The sequence below is a fragment of the Podarcis vaucheri genome (assembly GCF_965113315.1).
Source record: "Podarcis vaucheri genome assembly, chromosome: 2".
Classification (NCBI taxonomy): domain Eukaryota; kingdom Metazoa; phylum Chordata; class Lepidosauria; order Squamata; family Lacertidae; genus Podarcis; species Podarcis vaucheri.
The window spans coordinates 6,053,262-6,079,064 of NC_138760.1; the positions used below are offsets into that span (position 1 = coordinate 6,053,262).

Genomic DNA, 25,803 nt, shown 5'->3' on the forward strand with positions numbered 1-25,803 from the left:
CCCGGAAGCCATCTTCTCTGCCCTCCCTTCCCACGCCCAACAGCGTGGCACCCAAAATGCCACGAAAAAACCGCCATGCTGAACCAGCGCAAGGGCAGAACAGCAGCCTCCGATCTTCCCTCTCTCGACTGCGGGGAAGGTGGCGTCCCTCCCCGGCAGTGGCGTAGCGTGGGTTCTCAGCACCCGGGGCAAGGCAAGTAATTTGCGCCCCCTAACCCGTGGATTTTAGCACTCAGGTCTCTTCCGCACGCCCCCAGATGTTGCGCCAGGTGCGGCAGGCCCCCCTGCACCCCCCACGCTACGCCACTGCTCCCACCACAAGTCTTCAGGACAGCCATCCGAAGGCTGGCGCGGGGAGAAGGTCTCTCCGCCCCACCGCCAGGCTTCGGAGCAGCCTTCCGAAGCCTGGCGGTGGGGCGGAGAGCCCTCCTCCCGCCGCCAGCCTTTGGAGCATCCTTCCGAAGCCTGGCGGCGGGAGGAGGTCTCTCTGCCCCACCGCCAGGCTTCGGAGGAGGTCCGAGGACAGTGGGGAAGACGCGCTGCGCTTCCCCGCTGTCCCGGAGATTTCCCTATGGACTTTTGTCTTGCGAAGGGCCGGCCAAACGCCCCCCCCCAATGTTGCGCCCGGTGCGGCAGGCACCCCTGGCACCCCCCACGCTACGCCACTGCTCCCCGGGGAAGGAGCGACAGAGAGAGACGGAGAGGGAGAAGGCAGTGGCGTAGCGTGGGTTGTCAGCACCCGGGGCAAGGCAAGTAATTTGCGCCCCCTAACCCGTGGATTTGCGCCCCCTAACCCGTGGATTTGCGCCCCCTAACCCTAACCCCCAGATGTTGCGCCCGGTGCGCCCGGCCCCCCCTGCACCCCCACGCTACGCCACTGGGAGAAGGGAATTGGGAGCGAGCACCACGGCAACGCGCAACGCCACGGGGAGGTGGCAGCACGAGGGCCCGTGTGAACGCAGGAGAAGAAGCGAAGCCGGGAAGGGGCGAGGGCGATGGAGGAGGAGAAGGAGTGGGGCACCGTTTTAAAAACACGCTTCGCTGGCTGGCTCAGAGCTGCTGCGCGCCCAATCCCTTTGGTAAGGATGCGAACGAATCGCCCACGCGTGTCTCTGCCTGTAGATTCCACAGGGAGCTGCCACCACCAGGCGTGTGTCCCCCGTCGCGCGTCCACACGGCCCAAGAGGCACGTGGCAGAAGCCGCGCGCAAGAGGGCCCCCAGACGGAGCTTAGATCACGCGTGGAAGTGGGGGTCTCTGGTGCAAACGGGAAAGGAGCCTTTGCATCTAGGCGCCCCCGTGTTCAGCCTTCAGACCCTCTCCTCTTCTGCCCGCCCCACACGTGTACGACGCGTGCGTTTCTGCTGGCTGGAGCTCGGCGGCCCACGGTTCTTCCGCAACGCGCGTGGGTGAGAGAGAAGATGCTTCTTCGTGCATCCTCGATGCCCTGCCTGTTCCCGAGCTTGGCGTTGCAGTGAACCGCCTGCGATGTAGATAAACTGGGGAGGGGAATCGGGCCTGCGAAGCACAGGGGGATCCAAAGGGGCTTCTTTTCCCAGGGTTAATTGACAAAAGGAGACACGCCTCTGCCTTGAAATCTTTCCCCAAAAAGCCAAATGGGTTGAAAAGGCATTTGACATTTTGCACATGCGTGCTCCTCTTCCATCCCAGCCCCTAATTTATTATGGGTTTTCATTTGCTTGAGAATAATGGTGTGGTGCAAGGACGAAAGGCTGGCTTGCAACTCTAGTTATGCCAAGTTCGAATTTCACCTCTGCTGTGAACTCACTCGGAGGCCTAAGGCAAGCCGCTTCCTCTCGGCATTACGTCATGGGGATAGTAATCCTGGCCGACCTTGCAAGGTGGTTGTGCATTGGGATGCGAAGCGCTTTAAAACACTCCGAAGTGCCCTACGCGGCTAAGCAGGAAACTCAGCCCCAGACTTGGGAAACAACGTTAAATTAACATGGGAGAGTGTTGATGAAGGGAAGAAATGGAAATCAGTAATTTAAGTGGGTTTTCTGAAGTACGTTCAGGTCAGCTACATTTTGGATTATGTTTCTTGTGTACAGTTGGCCAGTTTAAATGGTGGGCAGAGAGAGAGAGAGAGAGAGAGATAACACAAGGTTTTTGAGAGCCTCTTTCATATTCTTGCTTCCTATGAGTAACTTTCAGAACTGGTGACTGAGTTTGCTTTTATCATCCTCCCTCTCCCTCCCCTTTTCCTTTTGTGTCGTGTGTTTCAGATTATTTGCACAGTGTTGTTTTTTATTGCTCTAGGGACCTTTTCAGCTGAAGATCAGAGTCAAAATGCTTTAAATAAATAAATAAACACCAAATTAAATACAAATGCTTTGACAACGTCAATCTGCAGAACTGGCATTGTTCTGCACTTGTAAGAAATCCATCTTTTAGTGTGGCAGCACCTGCAACCTGCAACTCCCTGCCTATTGACACCAGGCAAGTGCCTTCACTTTTCAGCACCTGCTTAAAAAGTATTTTGTTTAGGCAAGCTTATCCAGACATGTAAAAGTTACATGTGTTTTATTTCTTTTTCATTACTGTTGGATTTAATCATCTTTTGAATGTTTTAAAATACCTGTGTTTAACTCAAATTGTCATGCTTTATTTTATATTTTTGTAAACCGCTTCAACATTTTCTTACAATAAGGCAGTATATAATTTTGTTAAATGAAATGTCAAATGCATAGCGTATTGATATGTCACCTTCTGCTAGTACGGTATAATAAATGCACTTTGATTTCTCAATACAGGTTCAAATTCAAGCATCTACAGCATATTTACAATGACTGTCAGACTGGTGCCAGACACTGCTCATTTCAAAAACTCATGAGCAAACCCCCAGTAATCTAGCACTTATTAAACCATTATTGTTCTTTTCTTACTTTTAAGAAGACTGGTTTATGTTATGGATTTCCCTGCCTTTTTTATTACATGTCCCAAGACAATATTATTATACAGTATTCAACAATAGTTTTAGGCCTAAACCCTGACTCAAATTAAGCCTTTTCATGTCCCTTTCCAATAATAATAATAATAATAATAATTTATTATTTATACCCCGCCCATCTGGCTGGGTTTCCCCAGCCACTCTGGGCGGCTTCCAAAAGAATATTAAAATACTATGATACATCAAACATTAAAAGCTTCCCTAAACAGGGCTGCCTTCAGATGTCTTCTAAAAGTCTGGTAGTTGTTGTTCTCTCTGACATCTGGTGGGAGGGTGTTCCTCAGGGAGGGCGCCACTACCAAGAAGGCCCTCTGCCTGGTTCCCTGTAACTTGGCTTCTTGCAGTGAGGGAACCGCCAGAAGGCCCTCGGTGCTGGACCTCAGTGTCCGGGTAGAACGATGGAGGTGGAGACGCAGGTACCGTACCAAAGCAGGTAAGGTAATTTAGAGGATTCAGAGTGTTTTACAGGGCTCGCTTTATCACTAGATGGAATCCTTTATCACAGCAAGGAATGAGGCCTAGCATTGCACTTGGGGCATCAAGAGATGGAAATACCTTTTCCCTTCCCAGTTATACCTTGGAACTCATACCTTTGCCATTCACTGGCACAAGTCAAGCAAAGCAAGGCAAGGGTGTGGTAAACTCTGTGGTCCTCCAGAAATTGCTGGACCTCAGTTCCCATCAGCCCCAACCGGTGCGGCCAGTGGTCAGGGATGAAGGGAACTGTAGTCCAACACCATCTCTCCACTGTTGGTCTAAAGCCACGTGATGCAGCAACCTCACAGTGAAGCTAAGCAAACCTGGAGCCGGACATGTACAGTGGGCCAGTGTGTCTGGCTGTTAACCAGAAGGTTGGTGGTTCAAGCCCACCCAGAAATAGCTGTGGGCAGGATAGCAGCATTGCAGGAATTGGACTAGATGTCGTTTGGGGGATGATTCTACGAGACCATCTAGGAAGCCCACCTATGCCATCTTGAGATGCACTCTGGAAGAAAGGTGGAACATAAGTGCAATGAATAAAATGAAGCAGGGAGTGGGCCAGTTTCCAAAGGTGAGGAGGGAAAAGGTAAACAGCATTTGAACGTCCAGAGGAGGGATCTGGGCAAGACTTGTTCAAAGACAAGGATGCGATGGGGCCCATCAAGGACGCCTGGAAGAGCTGACTAGTGGGGAGCAGGGATGCATATGGCAGCTTGTTGTGATGCTACTGGGATACACTGCTAAGCAAGAGAAGCTCCAGAGGTGAATGAGGGAACAGAGCACATAGCAAATTTGCATCAGCTAGCTCGGTTAACAAAAGCGGGCCATGGCAGCAGGAACAAAAGCTGTAAATGCACCCTTTCAGATTTAACAAAGAGAGCAGAAAGTCCAAAGTGATCAGGTGCTACTGCTAGCGAAAAGGGGTTATTACAACCTGCTCTTCTTCTTGCATTTCATCCACCCTGACACAGAACATTTTGGGCTACAGGAAGACTCCAAAGCTGTGGTCTGTGTACCCACTCTGAAGCCCATAAGAGATCATCACGAGCTGAAGGAGTTTCAGATTCAAAGCCCCATTTTGCACTGGCATCAGATCAGTGATAATAGGACACTGTAATTGCTGTTCCAAGCATCCAGAATGTGATTTTCAGCCTCCAGTAAGGGGGGGGGGGCTTCAAACTAGGACTGCCTGAGCAGCAAATGCACAGTTGTGTGCAAATGGATACGATGGAGCCCTTAGAGCTTTTGTTCTGCTTCGCTAAATTAAAGCGGCTTCAGGTATACCTGAAGGAGCGTCTCCACCCTCATCGCTTAGCTCAGACACTGAGGTCCTTCTTCAAGGGTCTTCTGCTGGTTCCTTCACTGCAAGAAGTGAAGTTACAGGGAACCAGGCAGAGGGGCTTCTCGGCAGTAGCGCCCTCCCTGTGGAACGTCCTCCCTTCAGATGTCAAGGAGATAAACAATTACACACCTTTTAGAAGGTGTTTTATTATATTCTTAGATATGCTGTAAGCCTCTCAGAGTGGCTGGGGAAACCCAGCCAGATGGGTGGGGTATAAATAACAAAATTATTATTATTATTATTATCATTATCATCCCCATTTTTGAGTTGCAGAAACAGTGGTGAGGGGCTGCTTGAGCTGTTCCCCTTTACTCCGGGGGGGGCATGATTTTGAGCAGGAAAATGACTGGTGATGAAAGGGTTAATCAGCCCCTCCTGCTGCTGTTCTCCCCCACAAAACTGCAGCTTCCCCAAACCTCATTTCATTTATTTAAAAACTCAGGAAATTGTCACATACATTTGCATGTGCCATGTGCCTGGACAGCTAAAAACCAACAGTTTGGACCGGTATTCAAGGGATACTTTTTGGGCTTCTAGTGTGTTGATGTTTCCTTTGGGACTTTTATCTGCCTGTGTGCTTTGTAATGCTTGCTCAACGTATCCGTGCATAAATGCAGCATGATGAAAAGACTGTTAAGTCTCCAGTGCTCTCTCCTCCAAAGAAAATGGACTTTGTAAAACCGGGTCCTCCAAATGTTGCTGGACTGCAACTCCCATCAGCCCCTGCCAGCACAGACAAGGGTCAGAGATGATGGGAACTGTAGTCCAAAGCAACGCAGAGGGCCACCAATTCCCTATCCTTGTGCAAAGGTTGCTTTATGGAACTCTTTGTCTGGGAAATGAGAGGGAGTGGGGGGGGGGTGAAACAAGACATGAAAAACATCCACTATGTTTCGATTCACATTCAGTAAGACTCACTGAAATTAATAACCATGAAAAAGTTGGGTCCATTAATTTCTAGTACAGTACTCTGAGGAAAACTTAGCTGAACACAACCCAAGGCGTAGAGAATCAAGCCTTCATTCTGCTGATATCTGAACCTTTACATTGGCCAGGGAAAGGACAGGATGGAATACCAGAGGGAGAGGAGTGACTCTAGAGCAGCGGTTCTCAACCAGTTGGTCCCCAGATGTTGCTGGACTACAACTCCCATCATCCCTGAGCTCTGGCCTTGCTAGGCAGATAACAGCAGGGCGATATTTTGTGCTTCATCAATCACAGCTAAAGCAAAACAAAACAGTTGTGCCAGATCCTAGTCAGAATTCTTGCCCATTGCCCTAGATGCCAGTCATCCTAATGTCAGGTCAAATGCATCCAAAGCGTATATTTTAATCAGTGGCGAGAGAAAGGCACATTGCATGTGGCTAAGAAACGTGTCTCCTTCATTCACCACTACCTTAAGATCCCCTACCCTGGAGTCCTTGACCAAAGTAAGCCTTAGAGCGGAGGCTCTGAAATTGTGATCCATGGATCTCTGGTGACCTGCAAGCTCCACTCAGGCAGTCCACAAAAATATTGCAAAACAATCACAAATCTCTCTACTGGCCTCGACCAGGGCCAGAGCCTTTTCAGCCCTGGCCCCAGTCTGGTGGAATGCTCTGTCCCAAGAGACCAGGGCCCTGCAGGATTTGACATCTTTCCGCAGGGCCTGCAAGACAGAGCTGTTCCACCAGGCCTTTGGTCCAGGCCCAGTCTGACCCCTTTCTTTCTGTGGGACCCTGTATGTAAGTGGCCTCCATGGCTCTTTCTACGGCCCATATGGGACCAGCACAGGTGGGCGGGCCTGGTGAACTTTTAATTCCTTACCCCTACGGTTATGATTCGTGGGTTCCCACTTAATTTTATTTTGATTTTAAGTGTGATTCAAATTTAAACTAATCCTTTGATTTTGTGTTTTTAATGTATTTTATATATTTGGTGTTAGCCATCCTGAGCCCGGTCTCGGTCGGGGAGGGCGGGGTATGAATAATTATTTTTATTTTTATTATGTTTGTTCACAGTGGATTTTGCCCCTTAAAACTGACCCATAAAAGTGGCCCTCCTCAACCATCTGGCCTAGGCTAAACAATTTGTATAAAGCAGCACTGGTTTTGAAGCAGAGACTGAATGGGGAGAAAGTTTATCAAGTGATCCAACAGTTTTGAGAACTCTTGCCTAAGAGAGCAAGGGGTGGGCAGCTTGTGCCCCCCCCCCTCAAGCCGGTGCTGCTGGGCTCCAGCTTCCAGCAGCACCAGCCAGCATGGCCCAGTGGTCAGGGATGATGGGAGTTGTAGTCCTAAGATTTGGAGGGGCTTCCCACTTTACAGACACCCAAAAGATGAGCGCCTATGTCCTCACATGGCATCCTCCAGACAGGCTGAAAGGAACTGGACTTGGAGGCACAAAATGGAAAATCCTTAAAATGTCACCCTCTCTGCTATGGCGGAAGAGAGAGAGGCTCTTTCTGGCCCAATCTGTGTTGTCACAGCTGCAACCACAGTCCCCCCCTGAGAGGAGGATGAATCTCGGCCAAAGAGCTTAAGATCCAAGCTGTCAGCGAGCAACAGTCCCTCGCTCCCTCTCCTCTCCTCTCCCCAACAAAAAGCTCCACCACTTCACCCAGCTCCCTTCTCAGTCTGCCTCTCCTTTTTCCAGGGGGGGAAACACCCACCCACCCTGGGAGATCAATGCGAAGAGAGAGGGGTTGCACTGTCAACTTGCTACTCCTACACCAAGGAAGGGCACGAGAAGGCAAGAAGGAAGAGGACCAGTGCCTTCCAGATATTGCCAGACTGCAACACCCATCGTGGCGATTATGGGAGTTGGAGTCCAACAACATACAGAAAGTGCCACATTGACAATCCCTGGTATTCTGCCTCTCAGATACCAGAGCCTTAAACAACCCAGGCCCCCAAATATCTGAAAGATTTCCTTTTTCCCTGCAGACGCTCACAGGTGTTAAGGTCTGCAGAGAGAACCATCTTGGTAGTTCTACCTCCCTTGGGAATTGGGGTGTGTGTCTGTGGCTTGGGATAAGGCATTCTCTGTGACAGCCCCTAGGTCAGGGGTCAGCAACCCTTTTCAGCCGTGGGCCAGTCCATCGTCCCTCAGACCATGTGGTGGGCAGTGGCGTAGCGTGGGTTGTCAGCACCCAGGGCAAGGCAAGTAATTTGCGCCCCCTAACCCGTGGATTTGCACCCCCTAACTCTAACCCCCAGATGTTGTGCCTGGTGCGACCGGGCCCCCCCCCCTGCACCCCCACGCTACGCCACTGGTGGTGGGCCAGACTATATTTTGAAAAAAAATATTAACAAATTCCTATGCCCCACAAATAACCCAGAGATGCATTTTAAATAATAGGACACATTCTACTCATGTAAAAACACACTGATTCCCGGACCATCTGCGGGCCGGATTGAGAAGGTGATTGGGCCGCATCCGGCCCCCGGGCCTTAGGCTGCCTACCCCTGCCGTAGGTTGTGGCATTCCCTCCCCCCCCCCAGTCTGACTTCCTCACTTTACAGCTTTCAGCGAATGCTGAGTCCGCCCCTCTTCACCCTGGCCTGCGACACCAGAAATGTGTGTTTTCACAACACACCTGATCCTTGTGACAGTAATTTGTTTTTAATTCTGAATTTTAAACTTGAACAATAAATTTGATGATGATGAGCTAAATAAGAAAGCAGTCCATCTTCTGCTCCCTTTCCAGACCGTTGAATCAGATTACCACTACAAGGATTGGAGGATTCAGAATAGCCTGAAGACCAAAGCTGGCTATTGTCTGGACCCCACTTTCTCCTTTCCCTTTGCCGCCAATTCAGATCCAGTTCAGCCTTGCTGTCCACCCCATTCCTACCTTGCCCTTTGAAAACCAGAGTTAGCATGTTGTGTAGTCATTAAGAGCACCAGTCTGGAACAGGAGATAGGTAAAGGTAAAGGGACCCCTGACCATTAGGTCCAGTCGTGGCCGACTCTGGGGTTGCGGCGCTCATCTCGCTTTATTGGCCGAGGGAGCCGGTGTACAGCTTCCGGGTCATGTGGCCAGCATGACTAAGCCGCTTCTGGTGAACTAGAGCCGCACACGGAAATGCCGTTTACCTTCCCGCCGGAGTAGTACCTATTTATCTACTTGCACTTTTGACGTGCTTTCGAACTGCTAGGTTGGCAGGAGCAGGGACCGAGCAACGGGAGCTCACCCCTTCACGGGGATTCAAACCGCCAACCTTCTGATCAGCAAGTCCTAGGCTCTGTGGTTTAATCCACAGCGCCACCTGTGTTCAAATCACTACTCAGCTACATTGAGATCACAAGGAAACCTTGGGTTCAGTCACTCTCTCTTAGCCTAACTCACCTCACAGGGTTCTTGTGAGGATGCAATGCAGGGAAGGAGAACCATGTATGCCAACCTGAGCTTGAGAAAGTCAGATTACAAGTGTAACACAGGAACATAGGAATGTGCCTTAATCAGAGTCTCTTGGGCAGGGGCTCTCCAGGGTTTCAGACAGGGGACAATCTCAGTCCTCTCTGGAGATGCCAGGGATTGAACCCACGACCTTTTGCACGCAAAACAGATGCTCTGCCACTGAGCCAAATTTGGTCCCCCGCCCCTGCAAAAATAAATGTAAATAATCCAGCTCCCATAAACCAAGAAGTAAGATTGGAGATGGTATGAACCAGGAGCGAGGATTTCTGGGCACAACTTGATTCTGGTTCCCAGGAATTCGGAATGCGAATGGAAAGTGCGGATGGAAAGGTGAAGGCCTCTAATAACTCGCAGTCCTTTGCTACCACCCGCAATTCCGCCCCTTCACTCTCCTCCCCTCCCTCTGCATATGGAGTGTGATCAACAGACGCTGAGAGAGAGAAAATACTTTGCAACAGTCTTTAAAAAGTGCTTTTATGACTTAGGTAAGAGGTGCTAGAAATGGAGGCGGGGGGAGAGGTGAACATCTCGCACTTACAGCATGCAGCGTCTCTCTTCTCTTCCCCCCCCCCAGCTCAGGCAGACACTAGGAAATGCCAGCCCCCTCCCCCCTCCAAAGCCCAGTTCCGTCATGTCAGCTGATCATCCACCTCCTCCTGCCGACACCCACCCACACATTTCAAAGTGGAGCAGCTGTGCCTGCTGTGGATGCCTAACCCCAACCAGGTGGGCAGGAAGCCCAAGGACCGGGCATGATAAAAACTGTGCTGGCATCACACAGGGGAGCCCCCACACCTGACTTATAATTGATGGGCTCCTACAGAGGTTGACAAAGAGGCTCATTCCAGACCTGCTGAACTAGCCTACTGGGTGGAGATTTTCCTAGCCATGTGTCCTCTCCCTTGCCATCTATCTATATTATAGCCCCTGTTTGCTTACACATGTTAGGTGAAGGGCCATTGTCCAGTGGCTAGAGCATCTCTTTTGCATGCGAAAGACTCCAGGCCCCATCCTCAGCATCTCCAGCTAAGAGGAAGATCCCCGCCTGGATTCCTGGAGAGTCTCGCTGCTAGTTAGCGCAGCCAGTAATGAGCCAGGTGGGCCCAATGGTCTGGATCTGTACAAAGCAGGTTCCTTTACGCCCACATCCTCCAGCCAAAGCCCTCCACAAACTCTCCATCCAGGATTTCCGCAACTCCTCTTTCGAGCTCTAATGCCTGGGTGACAACCGCCAGGAAAAGTGCAGGAGAGAAACACCTCCTCCTCTTTCAGGAAGGAGTTATTTTTGGGATCCCACTTGAAGGGAGACGTGAGACTTTCTCCACCCCTTACCCAAAGCCCTGTAGGAGGACCTCCAACCAAGGATCTACCCCAAAACAGGTGCATGGTCTGAGGGACTCTGCACTCGCTCCTGCCGCTCCTGGCTCAGGAAAGCACAAGCCCTTCCCAAGAACCAGCTGCTGACAAGGAACACCATGCCAGGGTCCGGCCAATGCCTCTCAATATGCGTCTCTGGGCATGGTTGGGAGAGAGTGAAACCCTGCAAGACTGAGCTAGATGAAGCAATGGTCTGACTAGGGATGCAAGGAAGCTTCCCATGTTCCTACGTGCTGGATTCACCCACCAGCAGGGGGAGCTGTTAGGGGAAAGAACACCACTTCCCTAGAATGCCAGGGCAACCAACCTACTGCCCGCTTGCACCCGGACATATTTAGAGCACCCCATCTATCCAGAACCATGTCCCTCCACTCCTTGGAAAGGACCAAGCCTCCAAGTGTCTTCCAGCCCTGAGCCAAACAGAACCCAAGGAAAGCAACTTACCACCACCCCATAACTAAGGGGTACCCTTAACATGCCTTGGTCCTCCTCCACCAAAGGTGCCCAGTTAAACCCTCGTGGCATCTGTGATTGTGCCCTGAGCTCAGTCGCCTACTCCACTGTCTCCCCACCCCTGGCCACAACCCCCCAGCGCCCTCATGGGTCCTCTGCCCCAACTTTCTAACACCTAGTCAATAGCCCCAGAGCTCACCCCACCTTACTCCCTGCCATCCAGCCCCGCACCCAGCGAACCAGGACGATGCCAGGTTCTTGTAAGTGGGCGGTTCCCCTGCTGAAAATAGCCCCTGGCTTCTGCCAGACTCACCACCTCGGAGTCTTCGAATCCATGGAGACAGGAGTCGTCATACATGGGGGATGAAAGAATCGTTCAGGAACCAAGACAGAGGTGGTGATGGTGGCAGCAGCAGCAGGGTGAAGGGGGGGGTGAGAAAGGGGGCAGCTCTTCCAATCGGATGGATGCCCAGCGCTGTGCCCCCTGCCCCAAGCTGGGTTGGGGGCAGCGGATGGCACGCAATGGCAGAGCTGCTGTCTGCTCCCCGAGAAAGATTCCCCACCCTGGATGCGCTCGCTCGCTCGCTCGCTCGCTCGCTCGCTCTCTCCGCTCAGCAACGACGGCAAAAACAATAGCGCCCACCCACCAGCCCTCCCCTGGGGGCAGGCATTGAGACAGGCAAGCACGGAAGGAAGCGGGGAGGTGGGGGGCGGGCAGAGAGAAAGAGAGAGAGGGAAGAGAGAAGTGGGGCAGGCAGCAGCTCCTGAACTGTCCGGATGCGTCTGCACCCACCTGGGGCAAGACCAAAGCGGGGTGCCAAGGGGCGCGGTGCAGAGAGCAGAAGGGGAACAACAGGGTGGGGAGAGGGAAGACACGACCGGAGGGCATGTGATGTGGGTTTGGGGGGGCAGGGGTCGTTCTCAGTGCATTCTTAGTGCCCACCAAGCTCTGCCCTTTATTCTGCCTCCAGAGACAGGGAGGGCAGAGAAGGATGCCTTGGTGGATATGCAGCCAAACAAAATGGATTTGGGGGTTGGGGAGACACAGCCTTCCTGCTTGGGCCAGGAGAGGTCCGGCCACCAAGACCGGGCAAGCGAAGGAATGTGGGCAGTGAAAGGGTGAGAAGTCCAGGCCACCACCATGGCACGCCGTGCCCCCACCCTGTTCCTTGAGTGCCCCTGTTTTCCTAGCCCCGGCTGCCTTAACTGCCTGCAGGTCACTGGATAACCAGGACCAACTGGGTGCCTCTCCGCGCGACCCCTGGCAATGCCACCCTCTGCCTCCCTCGAGCTTCCCTGATGCGGCGCCTCTCCCTAAGGCATCAATGGGGGTCTCTCCTCCGGCTCTACGCTCCGGATTGCCCACCCAGACGGTCTCACAGCTCCATCCCTAAAGGGCAGGTGGGGACGTTCGCCTCCCCCCCCCCTTAACTTCGGGGCAGGTGCTGCTGCTGCTGCCCGCTGATCTGGGCTCGGTCCTCCGGCTTTGCCGGAAATGGGGCCCGGTGGGGTCCCCCCCCTGCCATTCCCCCAAGCTGCGCCTCCAGATGCCTCTCCAAGCCCGGTGCCAGGGGTGCAGGCGCCAGCTGGACCCCCACCCCGTCCCACGGAAGTTGGGCAGTCCCTGCAGAAAGAAAGCCCTCCGCCCTTGGCCAGCGAGGACGCGGCACCAATCCTGACATCCCCGCCGCGAATCTGGGCAGCGCAACGGGGCTGGAGGCGCGGGAGAGAGAGAGGCGAGGAGCCCGGCGAAGGGGCGGGAGAGGCGCGCAGCCCGGATCCTCCCGGCGTTGCTGTGTGGCGCGCGTGGGGGGGGGGGGTGGGGAGGGATGTCTGGGGCGCGCGAGGAAGCTGCCGCTTGGCGCGGGAGACGAGCGGGGCGGGCATGGCGCCGGGGCTGCCGTGGGGCGGGGGGCGGCGGCGGCTGCGCGCTGCCTGGTCGGTTACCTCGTTGAGCAGGAAGGTTGCGCTGGAGTCAGAAAAAGACATAGACGGCGGGGGAGGGAGGCGGCCGGCCGGCCGGCGGGCGGGCCCGGGGTGCGCTGCCCGCTGGGGAGAAGGAAGGAGGAGGAGGGAGGGAGGGAGGCGCCCCCCGGCCCCGCTGCGCCGCTTCCGAAGCGCCTGCCCGGCTCTGGCTGCCTGCGCTCGTCCGCTCGCCCGCGCTCTCCTCCTCCTCCTCCTGCCGACGAGCGCGGTGCGCGCCGCCGCGCCTCCCGGCCCTCCTCCCGCCGCGCTCCACGCGCCCTTCCCAGACTGGGCTCGGGGACGTGCCAGGCGCTATATAATCAGGGTGGGGGGGGGCGAGGATGCGCCCTGCCAAGCAAGAGCCTCTCCGATGGCGCCCTCTCCGCGCGCCCAGCTCGGGGCTTTCCGCGGGCTCCCCTCTCCCCCTCTCGCCCGGGTGGGGCGCTTCTGGGCTGAGGAAGAAGGGGGGGCGCTGGCGTGCAGGATGCGCCTCGCTCCAGCCGTCGACGAGCTCCAGATGCTCATCCAGCAGAGAGAGAGAGAGATCTCCAGCTTCCCGGGGTTTTAAGGCCATCGCTCCCGCTCCCCCGCCCGTCGATGGCGCTGCAAATCCGAGAAGCTGGAGATGGGGGAAGCCGCTCACCCGCCGCCCTTCTCCCCTGCCCGTATACCACGCCTTTCCCCGGGGTTTCAGCCGGCCCTGGCACGGCAGAGGCTCATCCCTGGGGGAAACGGAACAGTGGAAAGGGCCCCAGAGCAAGAGCAGAGTGCGTTTCCGCGGAGTGGCTGCAGATCATTGCCAGAAATCAGCCACCGCCGGAGAGTTCTGTCTGAAGGCCCTCCGGCCCTAGCATCTCTTGCGTTAGAACTTCAGCTTTGCCACCCCCGACCGTTAAAAAGCAAGGCACATCAAGGCACATTATTCTCTCTCGGCTGCTCGAGATCCTTCCCGCCCCGTTTCCACGGATTTCAATGTGGCTGCATCTAGCCCCTTGCCCCAGCTCCTTGGGGCGCCCCCTGGTGGAGATAAGAGGATAACCGGGGTTCGACTTCCCTTGCTAGGGAATATTTGGTGCGGGTGGGTGTCTAAAACAGGATTAATAAAGCAGATCCCTATTTTAATCTCAGTTTGAGGCTTTTGACATCAGGGAATATAGGCCTCGGCCAGGAAGACTGTATGAAAGAACAGCTGGATTTGAGAAGGGAGGCAGAGGAAAGATCAGCTATGCCACGGGACCCTCTTGCTGAGGGTGGGCGATGGGACAGAAATCACTGAAAAGCTTAGCTCAACCTAGGCAGGACCACCACTCTTAACTTGGGGTGGGAAGGAAGCCCAGGGGGTGAGGAGGGAAAGGAGGGCAAAACAAACTTTGGTGCCACCCTGGTCAGTGCAATGGGAAATTGTTCAGAATAAGCCTGTGAAAATAACATTTTAGAATGGAGCCTTTGTTGTTCCAGCCCTGCAGGGGGCACTAAGGGCTGAGGGTCAATAGTTTTAGATTTTGTGGAGGGGAAGCTTCTGACTTTGCTGTGTATGGGATGAAAACTGCAGAGAGCACAGATGGAGGAGGAATATTTTAGTTACTACAGGGGTTAAAGCAGAAAATATTCAGCTGCTGGACTCTTTTGTATAGGGGGGGGCAGTGCTCCTGCCTTGGTGGTCTTCACTCAGCAGGGGCACTATAGGGCACAGGCCTTGAGTTCAGGGCAAGGGGGAAAGGGGGGCAGCGGATGGCACAGCAGAGCTCAAACACACCCATGAATCGCTGCAGTGGCTGGTGCCATCTGCCTACCTGGGAAAACCTAACTCTTCTTGACAGCTCTGGCGAGCCTCTCAACCCCCATCTACTGCATCTGACTCCACTTTCTTCTTCTGCGGTTCTGCCACCCAGGCGGCCCACTCGCCAGCCTGCTCCCTCACCCCCTTCTCACCCGCTCCTCTTTTCCCAGCCCGCCCCCCAAGAGACAAGGATGGCGCCACTTTACCTCGTTGAGCAGGAAAACACTGGAGTTGGAGAGAGACATGCAGAGTGTCTGCTTTGCTGGACTGTAGCTGACTCTGCGTGGCTCACACACCTCCTCTACCTTCCTCTCATGAACCCAGCCCAGCTCACGGGGCAGACAGGAAGCCCTGCCCACAGGGACTCTCTCGTGGGATGGAGAGCCAGCAGCCTGCAAGCTCAGGGGCACGAGCAAATTGTGCAACGGTGCACGAGCATTACAGGTCCACCCGTCCACCCCTGTGCACACCGTTGTCTTGTGGCGCCTTATGCAAGCATCCCATTGGCTCCCAAGCTCTTGTGGGACACTGTGGGTGTGGATGGGTGTGGGAGTGCGCATCACAAAGCCAGCTTTGGGAACCATCATCTTTTAGCACCAAGCACAAACAGCGCACCAGCCGCAGCAATGCATTTAAACACCACGCTGGCTTCAGGCATCAGCTTGCAGCTTATCAGCTCACAGCCTCTTGTGGGTCCCAACAGGAGCAGTTCGGTGGCAGCCCATGACTATCACGCGCCTATAGTGCAAATGGCTTTCATGACAAAGATTCTCACAGGGGGGAGGCAATCGCTGGGCAGGATCTCAGCGCCATGGGTCTCTGGGCTGTCAAAAGTGGCTGCTGAGAAATGATGCCGTCTAATGATCACTTCTGGATCAATTGTTGAAACTGGTAAGTGAGCCCAATATGACTGCAGTGGAGACAGACCAGAGGAGGCATGAGTGATGGGAGGAGCGCATGGTGCATCTGCAGCAGCACAATTGGATGCCTTCACCTGCCCCAGCTGCAGCAAAACATGTCTCTCTTGTATTGGTTTCCCTTCCAACAGTTTGACTTTACTCCCAAAGAAGCACTCCTCCACTGTCTCCCAAGATGCCAACAAGTGCCCGATAAAAGCCTAAACCAGGGCTTTCCAAACTTGGATCATCCTTACCTAGCAGGACCAGTGGGGTCAGGGATTATGGGAACTGTAGTCCAAAAATAGCTGGAGACCCAAGTTTGGGAAACCCTGGCTTAAACCTTCCTGAGAGATCCCTCTAAATTGTAAAGCTGCTATAACACCATCAGCAAGCCACCCAACTCAGCAGCACCCACGTTGGTCGGCATTAGTTCCCCTCATCTTGCTGGAATTTCTCTTCCAGCTGTGGCTTCTTCCCATCATTGGTTCAGTTTCTAGAACATGGATGGGCTCTCAAATCATCCTCAACTGGACTGATATTTATCATTAGTACATGTTCAGCAATTAGCATATTGGGAACCCGTCAGATAGAATGTGAGAGCAAGAGGAGGCTCCTTTGCTCTCTCCATTGCCGTTCCTTCCAGGACTCCAGGCCAGCACTACTGAAGGCTTGCAGCCAAGGGGAGCTTCTGGGCTGGTGCTGCTTTGGGCTGGTATGCAATCACACACGGGTTGTAGTGGATTGGGTGGTCTTCCACAACAAGCTCGCTTCCCCCAAAAGATCAGACTTTGCAATCTGGAAAGTGAAGGTGGAAAATGCATTCTCTAACATCCCTGCAAACCAATCAGGGTGCATGCTCAATGAACATCTGGTCATCTGGAAGAGCCCAGAGTAACAGTACTTCTTCCCAGATACCAGCTGTTCCTTGTAACCACCCAACAGAGGATCCAAGTTGCCTTTATATGAAAGATGAGCAAAAGGCCTTTGGAAATATCGTGGACAGGGTGGTGGGGAGGGTGAGTTCTCCTTCACTCTTGCATCCTTTCAAGGCAACAGCTCTTCTGCGCTTTGCTGGTGAGCCAGAAGCAACTGCATGCTGGTCTGCAATTGAGACTCCCCCCTTTCCCTACAGCACACGAGACCAGAAATACTGAGGTCCTCCCCCCCTCACCATATTCAACAACTTCTGCTTTATTCTGGCTGATTTTGGCCTAAGCAAAGACCCCATTTGACAGGTTGAGCTATTTATTTTCCCAGTGAAATGGTTTCTGAACCACTGGGAAGCTTTGCAGCTCTTTCATGGGATGGCACCCTACTGAGAAAACCCACAGATTCAGTAGGGCAGGCTTCCCCAACCTTTGTTGTTGTTTAGTCGTTTAGTCGTGTCCAACTCTTCGTGACCCCATGGACCAGAGCACGCCGGGTACTCCTGTCTTCCACTGCCTCCCACAGTTTGGTCAAACTCATACTGGTAGCTTCGAGAACACTGTCCAGCCATTTGGTCCTCTGTCGTCCCCTTCTCCTTGTGCTCTCCATCTTTCCCAACACCAGGGTCTTTTCCAGGGAGTCTTCTCTTCTCATGAGGTGGCCAAAGTATTGGAGCCTCAGCTTCAGGATCTGTCCTTCCAGTGAGCACTCAGGGCTGATTTCCTTCAGAATGGAGAGGTTTGATCTTCTTGCAGTCCATGGGAGTCCCCAACCTAGTGCCCTCCAAATGTTTTGGTATACAACTCCCGTCACCTCCCAATTGGCACTGGAGGGCATCTAGAGGGCACTTGGTGGGTGTAGGTGGTGGTGCTCCAGGCATGAAGAACTCCACCCCAGCAGCAGAAAACTCAGGGCATCCTGAGAAAGCCCCCTCCATCTCCTCCTAAGGGACCCTTCCTCTTCTGCCCCAGTGTGACAGCATTGGGGGACTTGTGCTCAGTTATACGCTGCAGGCGTAAAAGGATAAGGAGCCTGGATCTAAATTATTTTGCCCCCCCACACACACACTGTGAGTCACTCCGCTTAGAAGAGTGGGGGAGGCAGAGCTGGAAGTGTGTGTTGTGTGTGTGGAGAATCCTTCCATTTGGCTGCCTCAGAGCAGCTTCATAAATAAGAAAACACAAAGCCAGGCAGGGAGGGGCCCTCCGAGTGGCCTGCTAATGGATGCTCTCCTATGCCAAGGCAGGCCCTGGGGATGCAAGAAGCATCTTCACTTTCCAGGAGAAGGAGAAGAGGGGAAGGGAATGCGGGGAGGAGGGGAGGCGGGGGGGCCTTTGCTCCCTCCCGTTGCATTTGGGGCAGGGAGGACAGATCCTGAGTTCGCTTTTGTCAGGGATCCATATCGAACCGCGTACACAACCGGTGGCTCCCCAGCCCCCCACCCTGTTTGTGGACAACTTATACTGGCAGCCCCATTAGGGCTTGGGGTACTTGGCCAAATGGGCCCTACCAAAAATAACCTCTCTGCTGAGAAACACTCAGCCATTCTTTTTAATGTCCTAGTGCTGCCAGATCTTAAGCCAGAGATTGTGCTTATGCAGGGGGGCCATTTAGGCAGAGTATTTCCCTGCTTTTGTTCCAAATTATAGGACTGTTCCTCCTAAGCAGCTGTGTCAGTATCTCTGGTCTTTCAGGACCTGCCCAACACATTTTGCTGCCTGGTACAAGATGGCGCCTTCCTGTCCTACATTATAGAACAGGGCTAGGCAACCAAGGCCCAGGGGCCGGATGTGGCCCAATTGCCTTCTCAATCCAGCCCGCGAATGGTCCAGGAATCAGCGTGTTTCTACATGAGTAGAATGCATCTCTGGGTTATTGGTGGGGTATAAGAATTTGTTCATCTTTTTTTCCAAAATATAGTCCGGCCCCCCACAAGGTCTGAGGGACGGTGGACTGGCCCACGGCTGAAAAAGGTTGCTGACCCCTGTTATAGAATCAGGCTGGACTGACAGATGAATGTTACTTCTACACAAGCAGTGGCTCATCACACTTGGGGACAGCAGGCTAGCCTAGTGGGAGGAGCCGGGGAGCCTAACATACGGGACTCAAGGGAATGAGAGAGGGGCATTCCCAGTTCTACTTGGAGTTGCCAGAAACTGAGCCTGGGACTCCTGCAGGCCCACCACTAAGCGACAGCCTTTCCCCAGGGTAAATTGTTGTTCTGTGAAGGTGGCCCATTCTGGATTCAAAGGACACAGTGGTGACATGGACCACTAGAACAAGGAATTCCCAGTTGTGGGATATTGGGGCAGGGGCAGATTGTAGGCCTGCAGGATCGACTTTCCCCCCTCAATAGAGCCCTGAGATGCATCAAGTGAAGCTGAATGCAAAATGGTGGTTCTAGAGGGCAGACGCGAGGCACTTTCAGACTGCCGTTTTGCGGGGTCTTGAACAGCAAACCTGCTTCCTCAAAGGAACAGGCTTTTCTGATAAGAGGAATGATATGGGGCAATGCACTGGAAAGTTTGGAATGGCACTTATTTCAACAGAATGTCATCTAACCTCCCCAAAAACACATAATCCCAAAATTACTTTTTGGTACCAGGACTGGAGCTTAAACACAAATCCTGTTACCTTTTATACAAATCTTCTCCTGCTTGACTGCACCAGCCTAATTTAGGAGAGGGGAAAGGCTTTTTGTTCCTGCTAACAGTTAAGACATTAGGAGTCTAAAGCCCTTGTTGATCTACTTCAGATTACCCAGAGATCTACCAGCAGAACCCGTACACCTTCTTCTCATTCTGGGTTGTATTACAGAGAAAGGCAAGGTTAATTTTCCCTGGCATCCTGGGATTTAGGGGCCCAAAAGACTCAAACCTGATGGGCTGGAAAGCTCTTGCCAGTTAGAATAAGGGGCTAACAGTGCAATCTTATGTTTGCCCAAAAGCAAAAACACACAAAAAACACATAAGCAAACCCTACTGATTTAAATGGGACTTACTCCCAGTAAATGGGGTAGGGATGTTTCTTAGATGGACTGGTGTTCTGACTCAGTCCAAGGCAACTTCTGGTGCGTGGTGCAAGGGAGGAAGTATCGCTTTAACGTTTCACCAAATGTGCTAAAACAACCCGCAAGAACTCCACCGGTGCTCAGAAGGCACACTGTGACTAAACAGTCCAACATGCTCCCCCACCATCACCATCAAATGGCGGCATTTGGACTGTTAACTGGGAGCTTCAGCCTGGCCTCCACACGCACCTCCCTCCTTTGTCTCCAGCTGGGCTGAGCGCAACTGCCCACCTTGTCACCCTGCCAGCTGGTATTTCGGAAGGCTCAGCAGCTCCGGATGCTGTCCTCTGACACAGCATTTGCTAGATATAAAAATAGCAAGACAGATCCAGGCAGCGCTATCTGGCCGGCATGCTTCCTGCTGACTCTCACAAGCTTTGACGGATGCCACAAAAGTCCTCCGTAGCTCCGCCATGTGCTTAGCAAAGTCAACGCTGGCCTCTTCCTGGCTGATATTCCAGAGGCCTCACCGTGGTCTCCTTCAGTGTCACCACCACAATGGAGTCTTCGTGGGGGCGTTTGACTCCAAACAGCTTGAGCAAGTTAAAAAGAGATGAGTGGGAGCTCAGAGGTTGCTTCTGCTTTTGCAACCTCAGGGATGAGGATGCTCTAACCTTGGCAGACGTTGCTGGATTACAGTTCCCATGATCCCTGGCTACAGAGCCATGCTGGCTGATGGGAGTCCGAGCACAGCATCTGGAGGGTCCCCCACCCACGTCCTAGCATGCTGGATATGGGGGGCAGCTGGGAATTAAAGAGTGCACGTAAGAACAGCAGGTGATGGGAGGACACCACAGAGTTTTATGCCCCTGGAGACTCCAGCAACTTCTGACGTTTCTTCATCATCCTGCAGAGCAAGGTTAGGAAGAAACTAAAGACGTGGGGGGTTTTGTGGGGGGAGAGTTGCTGCTAGTTTGGATCATGGCCCAATATTCCCTGTGATCCAAAAAGCAAGAACTGCTGCAAATTCACAATGTCTACCTATTTATTTTTATTTGTTGTTGTTGTTTAGTCCAGAGCACGCCAACTGCCTCCCGCAGTTTGGTCAGACTCATGTTTGTAGCTTCGAGAACACTGTCCAACCATCTCGTCCTCTGTCGTCCCCTTCTTTTTGTGCCCTCCATCTTTCCCAACATCAGGGTCTTTTCCAGGGAGTCTTCTCTTCTCATGAGGTGGCCAAAGTACTGGAGTCTCAGCTTCAGGATCTGTCCTTCCAGTGAGCACTCAGGGCTGATTTCCTTAAGAATGGAGAGGTTTGATCTTCTTGCAGTCCATGGGACTCTCAAGAGTCTCCTCCAGCACCAGAATTCAAAAGCATCAATTCTTCGGCAATCAGCCTTCTTTATGGTCTAGCTCTCACTTCCATACATCGCTACTGGGAAAACCATGGCTTTACCTATACGGACCTTTGTTGGCAAGGTGATGTCTCTGCTTTTTAAGATGCTGTCTAGGTTTGCCATCGCCTTTCTCCCAAGGAGCAGGCGATTTATTTTTATAGAAAACGTTATACTGCTTTATGTACAAGGTACCCAAAGTGGTCCACAACCTTATGAAAACAAAACCAAAGCATAGCAATAAAAATAATTAAAAACTGCATTACCATTCCAGTTATAAAAGCAAGCCTTCGCTAGGTGACAGCATGTGCAGCCAATATTAACGACCAGAGGATTCCAGGGTAAACAAGGAGGGCAGTGTAGTTTAGTGGTCAGAGTGTCAGGCTAAGACCTTGAGACTAGGGTTCAAATCCACACTTGGCCATGAAGCTTGGGCCAGTCACTACCTCTCAGCCTAACCCACCTCACAGAGTTGTTGTGGGGACTCAGTGAGGAGGAGGAGAACCATGGATGCCTCCTTGAGTTCCTTAGAGAAAAAGGTGGGCTGTAAATGAAATAAACAACTAAAAAATTGTGATGAAAGCACCTCCTGCATCTCCAGACAGAAGATGCTTTAGGAAAGAAAGGCGGGGGGAATCTGCTGAGAAGATGTGTTCTAGTCTGGATACTAGCATCTAAGTGGAGTAGACATGGGAATATCTGCACTAAAGATGTACTTACCCAGCTGCAATCCTAGACTCACTTGAAAGCAAATCCTGTGGAATTCAACAAGGCTGATTTTTTAGTAGAAGAGCTCTATAGGCTTGCCCTGTGCATCTGGTTTTAATAGTCAATCCCTCTCTGCAAGGAACCATTGGAACTGTCTTGTGAGGATCTTAGCTAGCAGAACATAGGAAACAACCATGTAACATCTACCTCAATATACAAGATGGGGGACACCTGGCTTGAGAGCAGTACATGTGAAAAGGATCTAGGAGTCTTGGTTGACCACAAACTTGACATGAGCCAACAGTGTGACGCGGCAGCTAAAAAAGCCAATGCAATTCTGGCATGCATCAATAGGAGTATAGCATCTAGATCAAGGGAAGTAATAGTGTCACTGTATTCTGCTCTGGTCAGACCTCACCTGGAGTACTGTGTCCAGTTCTGGGCACCACAGTTCAAGAAGGACACTGACAAACTGGAACGTGTCCAGAGAAGGGCAACCAAAATGGTCAAAGGCCTGGAAACGATGCCTTGTGAGGAACGGCTAAGGGAGCTGGGCATGTTTAGCCTGGAGAAGAGGAGGTTAAGGGGTGATATGATAGCCATGTTCAAATATATAAAAGGATGTCACATAGAGGAGGGAGAAAGGTTGTTTTCTGCTGCTCCAGAGAAGCGGACACGGAGCAATGGATCCAAACTACAAGAAATAAGATTCCACCTAAACATTAGGAAGAACTTCCTGACAGTAAGAGCTGTTTGACAGTGGAATTTGCTGCCAAGGAGTGTGGTGGAGTCTCCTACTTTGGAGGTCTTTAAGCAGAGGCTTGACAACCATATGTCAGGAGTGCTCTGATGGTGTTTCCTGCTTGGCAGGGGGTTGGACTCGATGGCCCTTGTGGTCTCTTCCAACTCTATGATTCTATGATTCTATGATTCAATATCACCCACACTGACTGGCAGCAGCTCTCCAGGGGTTTTCTCCTTGCCACACTTGGAAATGCTGGGGACTGAAGGCACAAGCTCTGCCACTGAACTACAGTCCTGACCAACAATGACCAGCGGCAAAGTTGGCAGCTCTAGTTTAAACCCCTAGCTCAGCTTCAACAGGCCAATAACAGCTTCCTCACATTCCAAAATAAATCCCTTCTTTTGCTTTCCTTCCACTTTCAGTAGGCCACTGACTAATTGGACATCTGGGGTGAAACGTATTTAATTAGACATCCTTCACACTGTAGAGTTAAATGTTCTGGTTTAAGGCCCGTGCAATAAACACACAATCAAGCCCCTGGCAGGTCTGTCTAACTCTTGCCCCAAGGCACCAAAGCCCAATGTAGAAATGACAAGCTGTGTGTGTGTGTGTGATCATTCCCCTTCTAGTCTCCCTAATATTTCATTGCATTCCAGTGTCTCCTGAATTCTCTCTGTTGTGTGGGGGGGGGAGTGGGGAGAGAGAGAGAGAGGGAAGGAGTGGGGAGGAGCAGCTCTCCAAGCCAAGACAGTCTCAAAAATTAGGACATCTTGCAAAACAGCTTCGGCAGCATATGAATTATTGAGGACTGTAGAGAAAAAGAAGTCTGCCAGGTGGTTTGGGAAAGAATGCAGGCGGAAGCAGGCTAGGGGGTTGCACAGCAGGGCCGGGTGGGGCCGGGGAGAGAATCTGGGCAGAATAGGACAGGTGGGGAGCGTTAGGATGCAGCTGGCAGGGCTGAGAAGAGCCCCAATGTGGAGGGCACTCTGCCGCCCGACCACATCAGTCTCTCTTGGTGGCAGAATTCCAGAGACTCTAAGATAATCTGGAAAAGTTCTGCCGGGGAATCACAAGTGATCTCTGCCCCGCTTTGCCCTGCTCCCACTAATCCAGGGCTTTGAAACTACCCAGTCTGAGGTGTGTAGGGACGGTTTCGAGAAAAGGCCCTCCCATTTGGAAGCATTTTTTTCTATTTTTGATCATATATCTGTTCACTCATTTTAATTTGCTTTTATGGATGCAGTCGGTTTAATTGACGTTATAGAGGCGATTTGTTTTGTATGTGTTTTTATTGTGCAGTGAAATTGCTTTGCGGGGCTTCCTAAGCAGCAATTCCTAAATGAAATTATGGGAACTGCTATCAGGAAGACCCCTGTAGAAGAAACAGAATTACCTTCCCACCTCCTCCCACCCTTTGCTAGATAAAACTAGATGCAGGTGCAGAGCAGCAATTAAAAAAAATAAATCAATTTTTGCCAACGTCAGCAAAATAGCTTGAGCTAGCCCTGGCTCCAGACTGTCTGTTCTAGAGAAAGGATGGGTGGGAGCTGGTTGAGAGTGTCATAAGATGGGCATTTTGGGTAGTGATGGAGAGAGCAAGCAGTACTTGAGAAGTATTGTAGCTGGAAAGCGGACCTGAAAAGCCAAAGTCAAGAGCAGATTAGTCCTGTGGACTAGCGGCCACACAAACTAGGGCAGAAGTGACCACAGGGAGGGAAAGGAGACCCATCTCACAGCATGTGGCTTCTCCAGCTCATTTGTCGTCAGCTTACAGAGATAGCCAATGCTGTGGTCATTGAACTACAACTCCCATCAGGCCCTAATATGTCCTGGGCTTGTGCCAAAAGCAGCAGGACACCTGCATCTTCCCCTCCATTCTCACAGTAGCAACAGCAGCTGCGAGGTGGGATGGTGATGTCATCGCACGGCGAGTTTCCCTGCAGTCAGCTGTCAGTTGAATGAAACATGGAACTGGGAAAGCCAGAGCGCGGTGACATCACAGTGAGGTTTTTGGGATCTCAAGATGCTACAGAGAGACTGTAGGGGGCGCTGTGACTTTTAATGGCATGCCAGGCCTTCTCAATCCATCCAGGCAAGTTCTGTAATGTTGGTTGCTTCTGGACGACCAGTTTACTGAGCAGCCATTCTCACTGGGTAGGCCAGAGGACGTTGGGTCAAAGCATGTGTGAGCCCACACCCTCCCGCGAATCTTTGCTGCCATTTTTCCTTATCGCAAAAAGTCAGATCTGTTGGGGAAGTGGATTTGTTGCACATGACACCCCCCATCAACTCTAACCTTGCAACCTGAGTGTGTCAGCATGTGGGTGAATCTCGCCAGAAAAGAGCCACAATCTGTTTTTTTAAAATAATATTTTATTAGGTTTTATCAGTAGAAAAGTTTAGAGAACAGAAAACAAAAACAAAACAGATACAAAATACAAGAATACAAAAATACAAAATACAAAAATACAAAACGTTAAACACAAAATAGAAAAAAGAAGAAACACATATAAAAGAAAAACAAAATTTCCCTCTTTCTTAATCTCTCCACTTTAGTTAACTTATTTTCCTGACTTCCTCACATCTCCCATTTTTGTATCCCTTTTAAATTTGGTTCAACAAATTCATATTCTATTAGTTTGTCTATTATTAATCCCCTCATATTTTTTGCCTTGTTGCTAGAGCCCCTTCAATTCATTTCAATGTCATCAAAGAAAAGAGCCACAATCTGCACTCCCCCCCCCCCAGATACCAAGGAAGGCTATTTGTTCATCTAAACGAATGCAGCCAGTTGGCAAGCAGCGGCTTTGCAGGGTCTCAGCAGAGAAAGACTTTTCTCATCACCGGCTCCTTTGGACTTCCGTGCAAAGCATGTGCTTTGCCACTGAGCTGAGGCCTTATTGAGAACCAGAAGCAGCTGGCCCTCAAGAAATGGAGGGAGACTAGCCGCTTGTTGGCTCGCAAGCCCAGAGGCGAATTACAGAAGACTAGCCATGTTAGGGCCAATTTGTACAACCACTCTGCATGTTAGATCCAGATGGATGCTTCCTTCCTGGACTGTGTATCCAGCCTGGATGGGATGGGAGAGAATTTCATTTCAGTTTGCAATTTAAAGGCGAATCTACTGACTTTTCACTTTCAGAAACAATTTGCAAGCAGACACACAGCCTTCCTTTGAGATTCACATGACTCTGAATTTTACAATGCAGTTCTCTGGTACAAAACCGTTTCTGCTGAGGTTAAAATGTGCACAGAGATGCATCTATTTGTGAACATAACCTATAAGATGCATTATATCAGGGAACAGTGCTTTGTAAAAATGTGCATATTTGGCAAAATTGCATACAAAAA

General features: G+C 51.6%; 1 protein-coding gene across 3 annotated transcripts in view; it reads right to left on the minus strand.

Annotated features, from left to right (window-relative positions):
• Positions 1-15,213, minus strand: part of CACNB3 (calcium voltage-gated channel auxiliary subunit beta 3) — a 39,257-nt gene extending 24,044 nt beyond the window's left edge. Inside the window, exon 1 of one of the 3 annotated variants that reach the window (XM_082205961.1) lies at positions 14,976-15,213. In XM_082205961.1, the coding sequence (XP_082062087.1) occupies positions 14,976-15,014 (39 nt within the window). In that variant the 5' untranslated portion in view covers positions 15,015-15,213. Of the gene's footprint in view, positions 1-11,337; positions 12,438-12,971; positions 13,193-14,975 lie in introns of those variants that run through there. The other 2 variants (XM_082205960.1, XM_082205959.1) reach the window with 2 other exon arrangements.
• Positions 15,214-25,803: the final 10,590 nt, after the last annotated feature.